At 38.8% G+C, this 18,739-nt stretch overlaps 3 protein-coding genes across 4 annotated transcripts; 1 reads left to right on the top strand and 2 right to left on the bottom strand.

Annotated features, from left to right (window-relative positions):
• Positions 1-676: 676 nt before the first annotated feature.
• On the bottom strand, positions 677-3,032 carry LOC149736229 (uncharacterized). The gene is made up of 3 exons (XM_089879048.1): positions 2,503-3,032; positions 1,179-2,192; positions 677-1,123 (listed from the first exon to the last, which is right to left on the bottom strand). Exons 1-3 carry the CDS (start codon positions 2,942-2,944, stop codon positions 786-788), a joined length of 1,794 nt encoding a protein of 597 aa, XP_089735174.1. The 5' UTR covers positions 2,945-3,032; the 3' UTR covers positions 677-785.
• Positions 3,033-3,443: 411 nt separating this feature from the next.
• LOC149736228 (TIM double twin CX3C motif protein-like) lies at positions 3,444-7,514 on the top strand. The gene is made up of 4 exons (XM_089879103.1): positions 3,444-3,602; positions 6,063-6,178; positions 6,231-6,354; positions 6,545-7,514. The coding sequence occupies exons 2-4, from the start codon at positions 6,083-6,085 to the stop codon at positions 6,742-6,744; spliced, it is 420 nt and encodes a 139-aa protein (XP_089735229.1). The 5' UTR covers positions 3,444-3,602; positions 6,063-6,082; the 3' UTR covers positions 6,745-7,514.
• On the bottom strand, positions 6,755-18,545 carry LOC149736227 (protein RRP5 homolog). Of its 2 annotated transcripts, XM_089878991.1 has the most exons (33): positions 18,317-18,544; positions 18,111-18,230; positions 17,969-18,056; positions 17,831-17,904; positions 17,663-17,780; positions 17,476-17,604; positions 17,311-17,426; positions 14,606-14,677; positions 14,279-14,503; positions 14,150-14,224; positions 13,882-14,039; positions 12,849-13,235; positions 12,681-12,783; positions 12,521-12,631; positions 12,162-12,375; positions 11,950-12,104; positions 11,098-11,302; positions 10,665-11,046; positions 10,225-10,458; positions 9,512-9,710; positions 9,289-9,463; positions 9,039-9,240; positions 8,823-8,985; positions 8,630-8,769; positions 8,438-8,578; positions 8,305-8,389; positions 8,093-8,185; positions 7,925-8,032; positions 7,780-7,874; positions 7,443-7,611; positions 7,235-7,388; positions 7,022-7,187; positions 6,755-6,970 (listed from the first exon to the last, which is right to left on the bottom strand). In XM_089878991.1, the coding sequence occupies exons 1-33, from the start codon at positions 18,407-18,409 to the stop codon at positions 6,796-6,798; spliced, it is 5,124 nt and encodes a 1,707-aa protein (XP_089735117.1). In that variant the 5' UTR covers positions 18,410-18,544; the 3' UTR covers positions 6,755-6,795. The 2 variants fall into 2 exon arrangements, 1 of the variants encoding a protein (XP_089735117.1); XR_016385096.1 differs by lacking the exon at positions 7,780-7,874 and having other exon boundaries at positions 18,317-18,545.
• Between the last annotated feature and the right edge of the window lie 194 nt (positions 18,546-18,739).

The following is an 18,739-nucleotide window of genomic DNA, read 5'->3' as shown; positions in this document are numbered from 1 at the left end:
AATTATGACGTAATAAAAGTATTCTAGAACAATTTATCTTGTTAAAATTGTGACGTAACAGGAGACTTTTTCATGAAGTGAGGGGAATCCCCTTCAATTATTTAGAGACATGCAACATTATGACGTGATAATGATTGAAACATCGTTAAAGAACGCGGAGTCGTTCCTCGCGCCCTGAGGCTGGGTTAGTTACAGCGAGGCTGGGTTACCATGAACCCGCATGCTTATCACTAACATATACCCTGGTTATCACTAACATATACCCTAGTTATCACTAACATATACCCTAGTTATCACTGCCTGCTTACGTTGCCTATCTTTCTATTTATCGAGGGTAACGTGGGCGGGAATTTGGGGGATTCCGAGTTTACGCGACCGCGAGCAGCCATGGTGGCGTATTAAAGGCCATAGTGACGTATCTAAGACCATAGTAAGATGGCGGCCACGTCATTTAAACCTAAACGTTCCAGACTTCTCGATAAATCTTTAATTGTGCTCATTATCGGAACAATTAATTGGATTACACGCGAAATTATTTTCTTCCGGAAGTTTTCCTCTATTACGCGATAATCGTTTAACTTATAATTTGCTATTGTGTGTCAATAATGACGAGACAATAACATAATTCTATTTCTATGTTTTATAGAAACATTATATTTGGTGTCTAATTATTACGTCACAGTTCATAAACATTTATTTAATTTCCGATCAACGGTATGTGACGTCACAATAGCAGAATACATCTTATTACGTCATAATATACATAATTTAAAGCGGAAATGATGTCATTGGTAAGTGAAACACGATTGCTGCATCGCATTGTCTACGGATAGTGACGTCATAGAACCACTTGGGTAACCAGGGTGATGTGACGTCATAGTTGTCATTGTTTCAACTTGTGACGTAACAGTTCTTTGTTTTGGTGACGTCATAGTCAGCTTCTTTGTTTTAACTTTGTTATGGATTCTTGTATGTCGTTTGCATTCGTCACTTCTTGCAAATCTTTTGCTGCAAATCTTGCAGTTATATGGTTTTTCACCGGTGTGGGTGCGGGTATGGGTACGTAAGTGATCACTTCGTGAGAATCTACGTTGGCATTCTGGGCACGTGAATGGTTTCACACCTGATAATATGGGGAGTTATATATATTGTATATTCATTTAAACAAGTTAACTCACCGGTATGAATACGAACATGGCGATTCAATTCATCGGTTCTTGAAAATTTTTTATCGCATCCTTGCATTGGGCACGCATACGGTCGATCTTGGGGTAACACTCGACTAGGTCGTTTGGCTGATCTACCTTTACCCCTAGTAGGCTGGCTACGACATCTAGTGTCAGGGGTGAACTGGGGAGTAAACACACTCGGTTGGAAGTGATGATCGGGAATTCCCCCATTGTGATCATTGTAGGGTGGGGGAGGTTGAACAAAAGGAGTCGACAGTTGGATGTGGCTTGATCCAAATGTTGGTGGATACTTTTCGTCTGATCTTAGAATGAATTCTTGTTCCTGTTGTCGGTTGTAATTTTCGTGGAAAACTTCGCTTTGTGGAAGATAGGTTTGCTGGATACGAAGATGAACCTCACCATTCAACACAATGCCATGGTCTGCTTGGTAGCTTGGGCCAGGAGTCGATTGGTTACATTGAGCAACAAACTCACTGTATTCTAATTCCTGCTGAGTCATAGCTGGACTGCTACGTAATGGTGGGAACACTGACGTCACTGATGACGTATAATCTTGCTGGGGTGGAGAGAACGGTTCTATTTTAACTGTAGGTTGGGGGTTGTAGTTATAATGATCCTCGGTGTCGCCTTTCGCTTCGTAGAATGGATTAAGTTGGTTCGGCGATCGGGAAGTTTGTGGGAAATATGTCGGGTATGGGATCGGGGTTTCTAACTGCGGCTGCGGGCTTCGGGCGCTCTCAAGGCTGGCGGGAGACGAGTAAGTTGCATGAAGGTGACTTTTAAACGGGCGCTCCTGTTTTTGGTCTGGACTTCTTGGATGAAAACCTGGGCTTGAAATAATCGGCGGGAAAGTTTCTTGCACCATCGAGTGGTGAAGTAGAGGCGGTAAACAACTAGTTTCGTCCTTGCCTGGGACCGGTGATACAACAGCGTAGCTTGGGTAGGGGTAACTAAAGCTGGCTTGGTGGTGCGCTGGCATGTACTGCAATGTGCTCATCTCGCCTAGAAGGAAAATAGAGTTTAAACATCAATCGTAAAATACACCGATTGTTATAAAGCAACAAAGGAAAAAAGATTTTAATCGCTCAAGTTTCGTGAAATAATAATTGTTTAATTGAGGCTTTCGTCCATTTAATGACGCATAATATTCAGATTATGACGTAACAATATAACAATTGCTGCCAGACTTTCTTTGTAAAATAATTCGAAATTTTATTTATATGTTTCGGATATTTTCTAATTATTTATTTAATAAACAAAAAGATAAGCGTAATTATGATTGTTATAATAGCTATTATGACGTAATACGTACCGATATCGTGAGGCTTGGTAGCGAAATGACGTTCCCGGTATTCAGGGAGTTCCATCACAGCAGATTCGTAACTTGGAAGATTTTTTCCATCTCCACATTGATTATGTGTATGATCCATGGTGATGTTAGTTTCCAATAAAACCTCACAATCCACGCCGGCACTTCCATCCACTGCATGAGGAAGCGTAGGTGACCCAACTCCCACTGGCTCTATTTTCATATCTGTATCCTGCTCCACGCAATTATTACTGCATAATGATTCTTTGTTATCGAAACAAGAGAATTCTTCGGGCCATGTTACGTCATAATCATCATTACATTGCATCGAGACTTGGCGAAATTCCCAAATATTTTCTTCGTTTTTGTCCCAAATATTCCACGATGGATCAGCCTCCGGTATCTTTGAATGCAAAGCCACGTTATCTGACACATAAGCCAACATGTGTCCTGGTTTCTACAAAACTTTGAGTATTATGAACCTTGTCCTTCACCGGCGAGCGATTTTAGCGACTGAACTGAATTTCGCGCACACGCGGTATATCAACGGAGGCATCGAGGAATTTGCGCGCTGCGTAGTTGACGTCATTTTACGCAAAGATACAAAACCGACCGTAACTTTAAAATTACTTGGTTATTATTTAAAGTTAAAATATGTATAACACGCGTGTATGATTATCTACACAAATATATAAGGGTTTTGTGAAAATATTTTGTATAACCCGTTAAATTTTCAAAACAAACCCACCGACCACCAATTCTCCCAATGCTCGCCCAAATATAACTTCGCTTATTTGGTAAAGCGGGGCGCAGATAAAGTGAATTCTCCTTTCCGCGTCGTTGCGGTTTCGGTCTACGTGGTTTGCCAAATAAGGAAAAGTCCTTTTCGCAAAGCGTATTCTTCTTTATACTGTTCGGATAAGATCGGAATCTTTCGGTAACCGTCGGAATTCCAACTTAAGGGGCTTTCCGAAATGAATTCTATTTTCTTCTTGTACACGCGGTGCCTTAGAGAGAATATCTGTTCGTAACAGTTTGAATATTTGTGTTTTACAACGTAGCCGATAGTAATAGGAAATTAATATTAAAAACAATAAAATTGAGTAAGTAAAACCGTTGCTATGACAACCAAATATTGCTATAACTTGACTAGTGCTAGACACTCGACAGTGAGCATGAGGTGTATAAATACACCATGTGTGTCTGGTGTATAAGAAGACACACATGTTATAACTTGACAGTGAGCATAAGGTGTATGAATACACCATGTGTGTCTGGTGTATAAGAAGACACCCATGTTATAACTCGGCAGTGAGCATGAGGTGTATGAATGCACCATGTGTGTCTATAGTGTATAAGAAGACACCCATGTTATAACTTGACAGTGAGCATAAGGTGTATGAATACACCATGTGTGTCTGGTGTATAAGAAGACACCCATGTTATAACTCGACAGTTAGCATGAGGTGTATGAATGCACCATGTGTGTCTGGTGTATAAGATGACACCCATGTTATAACTCGGCAGTGAGCATGAGGTGTATGAATGCACCATGTGTGTTTGGTGTATAAGAAGACACCCATGTTATAACTTGACAGTGAGCATGAGGTGTATGAATACACCATGTGTGACTGGTGTATAAGAAGACATCCATGTTATAAGTTGACAGTGAGCATGAGGTGTATGAATACACCATGTGTGTCTGGTGTATAAGAAGACATCCATGTTATAACTTGACAGTGAGCATGAGGTGTATGAATACACCATGTGTGCCTGGTGTATAAGATGACACCCATGTTATAACTCGGCAGTGAGCATGAGGTGTATGAATACACCATGTGTGTCTGGTGTATAATAAGACACCCATGTTATAACTTGACAGTGAGCATGAGGTGTATGAATGCACAATGTGTGTCTGGTGTATAAGAAGACACCCATGTTATAACTTGACAGTGAGCATGAGGTGTATGAATGCACAATGTGTGTCTGTTGTATAAGAAGACACCCATGTTATAACTTGGCAGTGAGCATGAGGTGTATGAATGCACCATGTGTGTCTGGTGTATAAGAAGACACCCATGTTATAACTTGACAGTGAGCATGAGGTGTATGAATACACCATGTGTGTCTGGTGTATAAGAAGACACCCATGTTATAACTTGACAGTGAGCATAAGGTGTATGAATACACCATGTGTGTCTGGTGTATAAGAAGACACCCATGTTATAACTCGACAGTGAGCATGAGGTGTATGAAAACACCATGTGTGCCTGGTGTATAAGAAGACACCCATGTTATAACTTGACAGTGAGCATGAGGTGTATGAATGCACAATGTGTGTCTGTTGTATAAGAAGACACCCATGTTATAACTTGACAGTGAGCATGAGGTGTATGAATGCACCATGTGTGTCTGGTGTATAAGAAGACACCCATGTTATAACTTGACAGTGAGCATGAGGTGTATGAATACACCATGTGTGTCTGGTGTATAAGAAGACACCCATGTTATAACTTGACAGTGAGCATAAGGTGTATGAATACACCATGTGTGTCTGGTGTATAAGAAGACACCCATGTTATAACTCGACAGTGAGCATGAGGTGTATGAAAACACCATGTGTGCCTGGTGTATAAGAAGACACCCATGTTATAACTCGACAGTAAGCATGAGGTGTATGAATACACCATGTGTGTCTGGTGTATAAGATGACACCCATGTTATAACTTGACAGTGAGCATGAGGTGTATGAATACACCGTGTGTGTCTGGTGTATAAGATGACACCCATGTTATAACTCGACAGTGAGCATGAGGTGTATGAAAACACCATGTGTGCCTGGTGTATAAGAAGACACCCATGTTATAACTCGACAGTAAGCATGAGGTGTATGAATGCACCATGTGTGTCTGGTGTATAAGATGACACCCATGTTATAACTTGACAGTGAGCATGAGGTGTATGAATACACCGTGTGTGTCTGGTGTATAAGAAGACACCCATGTTACAACTCGACAGTGAGCATGAGGTGTATGAATACACCATGTGTGTCTGGTGTATAAGATGACACCCATGTTATAACTTGACAGTGAGCATGAGGTGTATGAATACACCATGTGTGTTTGATGTATAAGATGACACCCATGTTATAACTCGACAGTGAGCATGAGGTATATGAATGCACCATGTGTGTCTGGTGTATAAGAAGACACTCATGTTACAACTCGACAGTGAGCATGAGGTGTATGAATGCAACATGTGTGTCTGGTGTATAAGAAGACACCCATGTTATAGCTTGGCAGTGAGCATGAGGTGTATGAATATACTATGTGTGTCTGGTGTATAAGAAGACACCCCTGGTATAACTCGACAGTGAGCATGAGGTGTATGAATACACCATGTGTGTCTGGTTTATAAGAAGACACCCATGTTATAACTTGACAGTGAGCATGAGGTGTATGAATACACCATGTGTGTCTGGTGTATAAGAAGACACCCATGTTACAACTCGACAGTGAGCATGAGGTGTATGAACGCGTTTTAACCATGATTGTTACAAACAGAGACCTTTGTTAGCTACACAATGGAACAAAGGGTCCAAGAATCACTGAAGCGCATCGACACTGCTGCCACCGAAATGCAGCGAGATTTGGAAAAAAATTATGTTCGAAAAATTCAGGTAAACATTGTTGCTGTTGTGATGTCATAAACATGTGTGTGATGTCATACAGGCTCGTAGTTTGAGGCTTGGTGCAGATTGTTGTTCGAATGCAAATTATTCTGCAGAAGAAGTTCAGGATTGTATTAAGAATGGACATCAACCGTTGCTTAAGATCCAAGCCAATGTGAAACATGGTATTTATCTTTAGATTGTAACATCTAATTGGGTGAATTCATCCTCGCATAGCGGGGCAACAACAGTCGTTATAACACGAGTGTGGTTTGTTTCATACACCTCATGCTCGCTTACAAGTTACCACGTATGTAACTTTGTGGGTGGTGGGTTTTTTTTCTGTATCGCTGACAATTTAATATATATTTACAGAATTAGAAGATTTTCAGCAAAGACTTCATCGTTGTATGTTATCATGTCAGGATAAAGTTAAAGATACTATGACATCACAAAGGCAATTGACGTCGGCTGAAGAGAAATTATTCAGCGATTGTATGTGTGCGTGCGCCGATGAACATCTTAAACTCATCCCGAAGATTAAACAACGAATTATTTCTGCGATGCCGAATTAAAATATCTGAATATTCTTGGAGACATTTATTAAACGAATTGTGACATCATATTCACTCGGCCATCACTTGTTCGACGAGTGACTCAGCATATTTTAACGCTTTCTCTTTCACAATTTTTGCATCGTCATCATTTCCATGTTTCGTTTCAAATTCAACAAATCTCCGGTAAAAAGTTTTCATTTTTTTGCTCGACAGCGACAATGAGGTCACCCGATTAAAAACATCTCTGTAAAAAACATGTTGAGTCATCGTTTGATTATGAGTCATCACAAATTACCTAGCAGCATCGTACATTCCCGCTTTCACCAATGCATCGACATATATCGACCAAATATCCGTTCGTTTCCGATAATTCTCAAGAATATTTTCGAACATCGTCCGGCCACGTTCTGCTTCACCGAGCGTGAACTCCATTTGCGCAAACTTTGATATTATTTCCAAATCTAAAATATTTACGTTAGATTCTGTATAACGTGCGTTGGTAAATTACTTTGTTTCTTTGGCAAACTTAGGAGGCATCGTTTCAAGCTCTCTTGTGCCTCCTTGTAGTGAGATTCCTCCATTTGATGGCGTATGTGAGCCAACCAAACTTCTTTGTTTTGACGAAACTTATTCGTCATTTTTTCCAACATTTCCCCGGCTTTCTGTTTCACATAATGGTCATGATGTTATAATTAAAAGTTATGACATCACAATACCTCTTTCTTTCCTGATTCCTCGTAAATCTTGACGACACGAAAATAAACTTTAAGTTGATCGGAACATTTTAACGCTCGCTCCATTGTTTGTTTCATTGTGACATCACAACCATAATTGTTCTCCAGGTTCAACAAGGCTGACCAAATGTTTAAACGTTCGTTTTCTGCGCTGAAAACAAACATAAGATATTTAACTTAAACAAACAAACATAAGATAAACAAACAAACATAAGATATTTAACTTAAACAAACAAACATAAGATAAACAAACAAACATAAGATATTTAACTTAAACAAACAAACATAAGATAAACAAACAAACATAAGATATTAAAACCTTCTATCAATCAAAGTCAGCGATTTCTCAGCAACATTTCGAGCTTTTTCAATTTCCCTCGACCGCAAATGAAACGCCATGAACCGAATCCACAACTTTAAACATTGTTTGTTAATAATTTATATTTTATGACATCATAACCAACCATTGATTCATTCTGATGTAATAATAGAAGTTTCTCCCACTCCACAGCGCTCTCTGGTGGATTGTCGTCGTTAACTTTTCTTTTCGAACAAATTTCATTGTCTGTGGTCTATTATGATTCCATAATGTTTATGTGATGTCATATTGTTTGTGATGTCATAATACAAACCATAATATCTTCCTTGTTCGAATCGATTGTGACATCATCATCCCAAACAAAGCCCGGTTCTATGACATCACAATCACCCACAGTAGTTGCAACCTATGGAAGCAATTATGATGTCATAATAGATATTGTAATATGAAACCCATTCATAAAAACAGGAAGTGAATATTGACGGGTGATTATGACATCCCTGATTATCCATTGTGATGTCATACCTTTATATTGTCTTCCTTAAACTCAGATTGTTTGATCAAATTCTCAACCGAAGATTTTGGCGCTGATTTTAAAATCCGAGTTTTTCTGCAAATAATAATAATTAATAAAACGAAATCTAGAGTTTAATTTTACTTTTTCTTTTGCTGAGTCTTTGTTTCCTCGCGTTTACGTTTCAAACGCAACGGAAACCGATTCTCGTCGTTGATGATGTCACAATGCCCTGTGTCTCGTTCCAACATTGACAACTCCACTCTGCCATCTTGTGGTGAAACACTAAACATAGAAATCTTATACATCGATTCATTATAATGACGTCACAATCACCTTATTACGCAACAATGGACAATTCTTCCAGGGTAAAATATCTTTATTGCCTCCGTGTGGTCGGAAATGTAAAATTTCGACGCATTTGCAAAAGTCACTCGACCGTGAACGCATCGTGACAAAGTAACGAAGATTCCCGACTGAAATATTTTATTTTAAACAAATTATTTTTAACATCCGCAACAATCTTTACCTCGGAACAAACTTTAATTATTCCTCGAAATATTTGTTTTGGTTTAACATCTGTGATGTCACAAATGTCACGGTCCACTGGTTCCAGGTCACATATTTCGTGCATGAGTGACTTCCGCATGGTAAGCACAAACCCCTCGTTTGATCGACCAATCACACGACACCTTCAAACACAAAAATAATATAAACATATAACTTATATAAATATAATAGAAACCTTATAATTTGTCCAACACGAAAATTTTTTAACATTCCGTCAACGAATTCATCGGAAATATCGGTTGAAAATATTTTTCCTTTTCCTCGTAACTCCATCCTCACGAGGGCGCCGTCTGCAACAATTTCCCGGATTTCCCCGTTTGTCACATGACCCACCGCGATGTCACAAACATCTTCCCCGACCCCATTGGTTAGCGCTCCTAGTGGTAGAAAGTTAGCGAAAGCCGCGGTTGAACGAACGAACAAACCTCGACAAGCGAACATTATCGGATCTCCGTGTTTTACAACAATACACTCGACACATCGACCCTGTTTCATCTTCCCCTGTCCCATCTTACCCCCATCCATCGCCAGTAGCTTCGGTATAAACCCACGAACCCCCGGCCGAACTTCAACCAAATAACTTTCACGACTTCGATCAAACTGAAACAAAAAAACTTAAAACCAACTTAATTTTAAATAATTTCCTACATTTTTCACAAAAACTTTTGTTTTTTTTCCGACTGGAAATTCTGCATCGATTTTGTCACCAGGTGGAGGAACAGAGCGCCACAAACTCAGCTCAATGACGCCTCTAGTGGCTTTTCTGTTCGTGATTTCAAGAAATCGATGAGTCATCACGTCTCGGACACCGATGACAGTGCAAGATATTGTGTCGCCGACTTTCAAGCTGAAACAAACAAATAATATTTAAATAAAACAAACAAATAACAAATAACAAACAAATAATATTTAAATAAAACAAACAAATAATATTTAAATAAAACAAACAAATAATATTTAAATAAAACAAACAAATAATATTTAAATAAAACAAACAAATAATATTTAAATAAAACAAACAAATAATATTTAAATAAAACAAACAAATAATATTTAAATAAAACAAACAAATAATATTTAAATAAAACAAACAAATAATATTTAAATAAAACAAACAAATAATATTTAAATAAAACAAACAAATAACAAATAACAAACAAATAATATTTAAATAAAACAAACAAATAACAAATAACAAACAAATAATATTTAAATAAAACAAACAAATAACAAACAAATAATATTTAAATAAAACAAACAAATAACAAATAACAAACAAATAATATTTAAATAAAACAAACAAATAACAAATAACAAACAAATAATATTTAAATAAAACAAACTAATATCCAGCAACGAACTTGTTCATGGGAGAAACGTTCTGTTTGCATTCCTCGAAAACTTCCGATGCGTGAATTCTCCCCACTTGGTGGTGTCCATGGACAATTGGTAACGATGTAAGTTTGACGATCGCTGTTGTCGCTCGGATGGATGTCACCTCACCTCTGACCTTTGACCCCACACTTATATCAAGGAAGGGAAAGTCCCCAACATCACTACTCGATTCTTGAATTTTACCCAAAAGCAAATTCTTTCTGAAATAGAATGAAAACTAAAACTCAGCAGTGAATGAATGGTGTATTGTGATGTCAACTCATCAGTGTTGCCGGGTAAAAACTCAGCAGTGTTGCCGGGTAAAAACTCAGCAGTGTTGCCGGGTAAAAACTAAGCAGTGTTGCCGGGTAAAAACTAAGCAGTGTTGCCAGGTAAAAACTCAGCAGTGTTGCCGGGTAAAACTGACCTTTGTATGATCTCTATGTTGATATTTTGTCCAATTTCAACCAAAACTTTTTTTTCGTTCCAATGATTTTTCCGGAACACTTGAACTAAACGTCCATTGTTGACAACGAACCCCATTATGATGTCATCGTTAAAAAACAATACTTGAGCGCGAATTTGTCGTTCTAACATTTCCTTTACTTTTTGTTTTGATGAAGAATAGAAATCAACAACCCGCATTTTGTTTGTAACAAACAAAACTTTCGTCGCAAAATCTTTGTGAACGACAATTGCTGTTGAATCCTCTGTGATGTCACCCCGAACCTCGAACCCGGGAATCCCCTCGATTGATCTCGTTCCATCCTTCGTAGCCACGGTAACAAGATCTCCAACTTTCAATTTATCTGAAACAAACTTCGTTGTTTAAAATAATTTTGAAATTTCATTTTTCAAACCTTTCGGAAAAAACTTTTTGATTTTTTTCATCTCGTCAGAATACTGGGATATGATTGGTTGTTCATCGTCCAATGGACATTGAGACAATCGAAGCGAAACCAAAAATCTTTTTCTGTCGTCTTCAATCCCTGTAACCACGGCAACCACTGATTGGCCGGTTATGAATCGGTCGTTTACGTCAGCGAGATACTTGTCACAAATGGCCTGTATGAGTCATAATACATGTTACTATGACATCACAATACACCATTCATTCAACAACAATGAATGCAACAAACGCAGCTCGACAGTGCACAGAGGGATTACCAGACCAACTATTGGTGTTTATAGGATTTCTATGCGGATTTATCGTAACCTCGTTCGTTGTTGTTGTATTAGTGAAGCGAGGGCTCCTACAAGTGGTGAAAGTAAGACATCGTGTGGTGAGCAGTGACGAGGTTTATACTCCCATGCGCCACCAAGCAGTGACAAGCAATATTAATGTTGTTTCTATGGAAGGCAGTGTTGCGGAACAAAGTGATGAAAACACTGGGGTTTATACGGAGAAAGTGTTTTGTGATGTCATAATAAAAGACAACTGTGATGTCATAGATAGTAACAATGGAGATATTGTCTATGGAACAATCACTCATACAATGCCTAGCGTTGATGACTCATCGAAAATATGATGATTCATCATTCGCAAGCAAAAACGACAAATATAATGGTTTATATTATTTTTATAATGTTTTATATTATTTCTATGATCAAATAAACTATTTGCGAGCAACAACTTGTACGAGTGATATGTATTAACTCATATACGGACTGTTATCAATTAATGCCGACTCATCAAATATATGCCGACTCACCGACTTAGGACACAGACCGACCAACCCGCCGACAGTTTCAACGAAAACCCCGTACGACGTAATTTGACGAACGAAACATCTCAACAATTGTCCGATTATGAGGTCACAGAAGTCGACCTTTAAACCTCGTTCAACCAAACTATGTTTCCGAGATACTAAAAAACAAATCGAAATTTAATATTGTAAAGTTAAATAAAATAGAAATCTCAAACCTTGTATTTGTTGTTTGGTTGCCACGACGATACAGTCATTTAAAACCGTTTCCTCGCGAACTAGTGTGAAAATACTTCTCGATATTTCGACAAAGTCGGATAATTGATATTGTGAGATCATTGCTGTCGGCCAATCAGATTGCTCGGATTCATCGCCCATTATTTTGACCGACAAATGTGATTGTTCCTTCATTATTACTTTAACATTTACCATCTATTATAATAAACAAACAAACAATTATTTAAAATATAATAAACAAACAAACAATAAGTTGAAATATAATAAATAAACAAACAAACAATTAGTTGAAATATAATAAATAAACAAACAATTAGTTGAAATATAATAACAGACAAACCATTCCAGGTTTAACGTTATGTTCAACTACACGTTTCTCATTCGTCGTCCGAAACGATAATTTCAACTTTTTATTTCCAGCATCGTTTGAGATGACACGGCACTTTACGACCTGATAAGAATATGATGTAACAATGAAACCATGACTAAGCATTTCTTACCTGTCCTATGAAAAATAATTTCTGTGGATTTTGAACAGGTGTTGCCGAAAGTTGGTGATGCGGAACGAACCCCGTGACATCATCGTAAAATTTTACGAAACATCTGGAACATAGAAATCATATTTCACATCAATAGAAACATTAAAATATTCAACTTAGAAATCTTACCCAAAAGGTTTAATATTCGAAATGAATCCATGAATAACGTCGTCACGCTTTATGACATCATAATTGGTAACAATGGGAAGTTTTGATCCAACAAGCGATTGTTTATGCGTGAGATGCAAATGCCGACGTTTCGCCGACGATGTTAACACTCGACACCGGATGACGTTTCCCTCGTTGAAAATTTTCTCCGGATGTTGCAAAATAATGTCCGATAAATGAAGTTTTGACACAAAACCCATCAAACTATTGCAGGATTTGAAACCTTTACCTTCCCCTGACCCCAACACAACTTGTAAACCTTTCTGTTGAACTTGGGTGATCTTACATTGAACCAAAGTTCCGGGAATTATATCTTCGTATCGTAAATATTTTGCGTCCAAAACACTCCTGCAAAAACATGGTTACCATCTGTCTTACTGAACCCATCTTACCCCACCCAACTTACCCCACCTACCCATCTTACCCCACCCACCCAACTTACCCCACCCACCCATCTTACCCCACCTACCCAACTTACCCCAACCACCCAACTTACCCCACCTACCCATCTTACCCCACCCACCCAACTTACCCCACCCACCCATCTTACCCCACCTACCCAACTTACCCCAACCACCCATCTTACCCCACCCACCCAACTCACCCCACCCACCCAACTTACCCCACCCACCCAACTTACCCCACCTACCCATCTTACCCCACCCACCCAACTTACCCCACCCACCCATCTTACCCCACCTACCCAACTTACCCCAACCACCCATCTTACCCCAACCACCCAACTTACCCCACCCACCCATCTTACCCCACCTACCCAACTAAGCCTACCCAACCCCACCCACCCAACTCACCCCACCTACCCAACTTACCCCAACCACCCAACTTACCCCAACCACCCATCTTACCCCAACCACCCAACTTACCCCACCCACCCAACTTACCCACCCACCCAACTTACCCCACCCACCCAACTTACCCCACCCACCCACCCAACCTACCCAACTTACCCCACCCTACCATCTTACAAACGTACCTTTTAGCGCTAAGTTCCAATGTCATATTAATCGAAGAAACATCAATGACTCGACTCTCAAAGTTTTTTTTCTCCTTCCACTCATCCAGAATATTCTCAGATATTTTATCGGATAAATTACGTTTAAATATCACAGCCGATGGTCCGTTGTTATCCACCTGTTACCAATATTCGTTAGAATAAATAACCTCCCCCCCCACCACAAACAATAAGTAACTCCCCCAACAAACAGAATAAATAACCTCCCCCCCAACAAACCACAACTCACTTTACAAACGACGCCGATTCCTTTCAATACTTTCACAACGCTTGACGTACATTTTGTTCCAACCGAATATTTCTCCTAAATAACAAAATTTCAACAAAGTCGAATAAATTTCAAACGTTTTGTTTTTACCTGGAATTGTTGAATGAGTTGTAACCGTTCAGTGTCGCGCCATAAAACAGGGTTGGTTGACAGTGCCACGTGTTTGTCGCATGTCACGTACATGACACAAGCCGTAAGAAAATTATTTTTATCGTCATGTTTGATTATGACATCACTGAATCTATTGTCTGCATTCAAGCACGACACGCTTCCTTCGAATTGAAGAAATTTACCAAATTTACCGAATGGTAATTCCTGGATAAAAACATAGAAAACATATTATAAAGAACACTTAACGTAACTATAAGTGTTATTATTACAAGTGTCATTATGATGTCATAATCTTAAGTATCTTGCCTTTGTCGTGTTGAATTTAACGAGCGTTCCAGGAAACATTGAATCCAAAGTAATTCCATCGTTTAGTCGCGCCTGCATTAGAATGGGTAGTTCCCCAAGTAAGATAATCAAAGAAACAACGGCACGAGATATTTTAATGAACAGGAAAGTCACGAACGACATTTTGGAAAATCTCGCAAATAATTTGCCGACTACGGAAAACAAACTCGGAAAAATATTAAAGTAAAAAAATCATGAAACAAAAATAATTTTTTTAAAAAGTTTAATCTTAGGTTGAAGCATCAAGTTGTTGTGAAACGAGAGAAAAAAGAAAACTTAAATTATTTGAAGGATTGGAAAGAAGAGAAGAAAGACGAAGCGACAATTGGGAGTTTGGTTGAGTTGCTTAAAACATCAGGACATAAGTATGACATCACCATATATATTATGACATCACCATATATATTATGACATCACCATATATAATATGACATCACCATATATATTATGACATCACAGACAGGAACAATATGAATGTTTGTTCAATATTTCACGCAAACCAAAGAACGCATCTACATCAACAAACCCACAAGGTATTTTATAAAAACTTAATTATTTTAAAAGTTTTTACAACGTAACTATCGCAGGATATCACCAAGCAACATAGAAACAATATACAACAAAATATTTGTAAGATTTCTATGGAATATTTATATTTCTATGTTGAAATATTTTCAACCAACAGATTTAATTCAACGCGATACCTCATCAATAGAAACAACATTTCCCAACATAGAAACAATATTTCTACCTCAAAAATCGTTCAACCACGAACCACATGACGCACTTGTCCCAGTTCAACCAACACATTATGCAAATGAGCACGAAGGTTTGTGATGTCATAATAAAGTTTATGATGTCATAACAATAACTTTACAGAACGACAAAACCTCAAATATTCACATTGTGACGCAACAACGTAAGGTAATGTGATGTCATAATATAGATTGATGATGTCATAATACACACAGTGCACACCAATGGTCAGATTATCGGGATTGGGGCAAGATGGTTGGGTACGAACAATTAAACATCGGGGAATACGGGCCAGGGGTCGCAACAACAGATAATGTTTATATTATTTCTATAACAAACATTATTTAACGAATAATTATTCAGAATATTTTCCTAACCGGTTCCAAAGAAAGAAAAATCCATATTTTATCGACGGAGGGAAAGAATATGAAATCTATTTCGACGGGGGAACTGACCCCGGGTGGGTTGGGGTGGTTAGTGGGGTGTGTTGGGGAACTGACCCCGGGTGGGTTGGGGTGGTTAGTGGGGTGTGTCGGGGAACTGACCCCGGGTGGGTTGGGGTGGTTAGTGGGGTGTGTCGGGAAGCTGACCCCGGGTGGGTTGGGGTGGTTAGTGGGGTGTGTCGGGGAAGCTGACCCCGGGTGGGTTGGGATGGTTAGTGGGGTGTGTCGGGAAGCTGACCCCGGGTGGGTTGGGGTGGTTAGTGGGGTGTGTCGGGGAACTGACCCCGGGTGGGTTGGGGTGGTTAGTGGGGTGTGTCGGGGAACTGACCCCGGGTGGGTTAGGGTGGTTAGTGGGGTGTGTCGGGAAGCTGACCCCGGGTGGGTTGGGATGGTTAGTGTGGCGTGTCGGGAAGCTGACCCCGGGTGGGTTGGGGTGGTTAGTGGGGTGTGTTGGGGAACTGACCCCAAGTGGGTTGGGGTGGTTAGTGGGGTGTGTCGGGAAGCTGACCCCGGGTGGGTTGGGGTGGTTAGTGGGGTGTGTCGGGAAGCTGACCCCGGGTGGGTTGGGGTGGTTAGTGGGGTGGGTTGGGGTTAGGCGTGTGCCTGGTTATATAACAATTATATTTGCAGGGGGAATAAGTTTAACGAAAGAAGAAACGCTTGTGGTTAGTTGTGGACCAGTGGTGGCGCTATGGAGCAGCGAGGGGGAATATTTAGGGGAGTTTGGTCGAGGGTCGTTTCAGTCGTGTAGGGGCGTGTTTGTTGATTGTATGGAGAGGTATTGTGATGTCATGTATTGTGATGTCACCACTTATATTATGACATCATAGATTCATCATCACGGACATCGCAACCAACGAAGTTACAATTCACACAAAACATGGAAATCTTATAACCCGTCTTGATAATCATGGAAATAACAAATTCAACAAACCTTATTACGTAACAATGAATCATAGAAACCAGGTGTTTATGACATCATATATGATAACAATGAATGTTTATGACATCATATATGATAACAATGAATGTTTTTGACATCACAACAACAGATACTCATTAGCGACAATCGTAACAACTGCGTGAAAGTGTTCGACAAACACGGAAAGTATCTCAACAAGTTCGGAAACTTTGGCGCTCGACAGGGGGAACTGAGGTCACCACTAGGTGTCCAAACCGATTGTTGCGGAAATATAATTATTTGTGATTACGGCAACCAAAGGTGCGGTTTGTACGTTTGTTTTATAAATTAAAAACCTCTATGTTTACAGAATATCTATGTATAGTAGCGGGGGATGGTACTTAAAGGAGTTGATCGAAAAGTCTGAAACTTTGGGTCAACCTGTTGCTATGGCAACTTACGGAGATCGCCGACTCGCCGTCAGCAGTATCGGGCGATTCAGCATTTTTGACTTTGCACAAAACGAGGAATTCCCTGTGTTAAATTATATTTCATAGAAATCTTACCAAAGTTTTGTTCATTTTCTTCTTCTCATTTGAAAGAATTAAAATTTTTCCGCCATTTTTCACCTCGACGATGACACAGCGTATAACCCCCCCTGTTGGTAGATGTGTCTCGGGATCTACAAGCAACCATTATTACATCATATAGGTTGTTTATTACAATCCCACCTTTATATTTAAGCGGCAAAAACCCCGATGTCCCATCTTTTCCAATATCGAGCTGGAAACCGTGATCTTCTTTTGATTTAACGGAAGCGGCGACGAACATCCCGGGGTGGAGAGCAGTGAAATTAAGATCTATTAACAATGATGTCATAATCAATATGTATGATGTCATAATCAACAACAAACTTACTTGCGTTAACACACTGGGGGTCGATAGAGAGTTGTAAACTTTTTGTGACGGGATTGACACTTGCCACCGAACATACCAACAACTCCCCAACTTTAAATATTTCGTTCAAAGGAGTCGTCTGTAAATATATTTGTTACAAACAGTTTATGATGATGTCATAATACCAACCGTTTCATCACAATACAAAGTTTTCTCCAACTTTTCGCTGAATGTTCGAGATATTCTCGTTGCTTTTACGTAACCTGAGATATAAATAATAATGTCATAACATGATGATGTCATAGTAGATAATGATGTCATAATCACCTATCAAATGATCAGGTAGACACATGACCAGTTCAAGTTCGTAAATGTCTTTTACACACCCCACAAACAACATTCCAACTTCAACTTTCTGCAAAAATATTTCTTCGTTTTTTTATTTTAAACTTTATATTTTACTTTTTACCTTAAATTGCAAAACTTCTACATTTTGTTTTTTAACAATTTCTTCTTCAATATCCTCCTCAAAATCTTTATCTTTTTTCCGAATTTTTTTATCTTTTTTTTCGGAAGTTTTAAAACGATTCTGTTAGAAAACATAGAAATATTACAATAATACTGTCAACATAAAAACAATATATTAACACTGCCAACATAGAAACAACATATTACCTCAGTAAATAAGTTTTCGTTTCCATTATCTTGAAATTTACGTTTTTGTGTTGTTGTCGTTGGCTTGCCCCGTGGAAAACATAATTCAGACATTTTAAAATAATTTCTAAAGTTTAATAAAACAAGAATTATAAAAAATCAACAATAAAACACAAACATCAAATAATTTTAGTCGCTTTGTCAAATACTGATTTTCGTATTTTGTTTGCAAGAGCTTCATTTTCGCAACGTTGTAAAATAATTTCAATTTTCTTTTTGTTGAACTTAATGATGAATTTTTGTGCCGACCTGATCGTCCCGCTTACATGTACGGTGTTGACCAAACAATCAACAATCCTCCCAAGTTTCTTATCCTTTCCAAGCAAGTCACATTTTACCGACTTTATAAATGGCAACACTGATCCCAACATTTTATGAAATTGC

The sequence above is a fragment of the Ciona robusta genome, chromosome 5 (genome assembly GCF_009617815.1).
Source record: "Ciona robusta chromosome 5, ASM961781v2".
NCBI lineage: Eukaryota > Metazoa > Chordata > Ascidiacea > Phlebobranchia > Cionidae > Ciona > Ciona robusta.
This window is presented reverse-complemented; position numbering and strand designations above follow the sequence as displayed.

Bases quoted from the DNA above. Each gene is read 5' to 3' on its own strand.
- LOC149736227 (XM_089878991.1), bottom strand. From the start codon at position 18,409: ATGTCTGAATTATGTTTTCCACGGGGCAAGCCAACGACAACAACACAA. The intron at 17,905-17,968 runs GTGATTATGACA...TTTATATCTCAG, and splicing joins TCTACCTGATCATTTGATAG to GTTACGTAAAAGCAACGAGA. The intron at 7,188-7,234 runs GTAATTTACCAA...TAAATATTTTAG, and splicing joins AAGTTTGCCAAAGAAACAAA to ATTTGGAAATAATATCAAAG.
- LOC149736228 (XM_089879103.1), top strand. From the start codon at position 6,083: ATGGAACAAAGGGTCCAAGAATCACTGAAGCGCATCGACACTGCTGCC. The intron at 6,179-6,230 runs GTAAACATTGTT...GATGTCATACAG, and splicing joins ATTATGTTCGAAAAATTCAG to GCTCGTAGTTTGAGGCTTGG. The intron at 6,355-6,544 runs GTATTTATCTTT...ATATATTTACAG, and splicing joins CCAAGCCAATGTGAAACATG to AATTAGAAGATTTTCAGCAA.
- LOC149736229 (XM_089879048.1), bottom strand. From the start codon at position 2,944: ATGTTGGCTTATGTGTCAGATAACGTGGCTTTGCATTCAAAGATACCG. The intron at 2,193-2,502 runs GTACGTATTACG...TTTTCCTTCTAG, and splicing joins TACCAAGCCTCACGATATCG to GCGAGATGAGCACATTGCAG. The intron at 1,124-1,178 runs GTGAGTTAACTT...CCATATTATCAG, and splicing joins CCATGTTCGTATTCATACCG to GTGTGAAACCATTCACGTGC.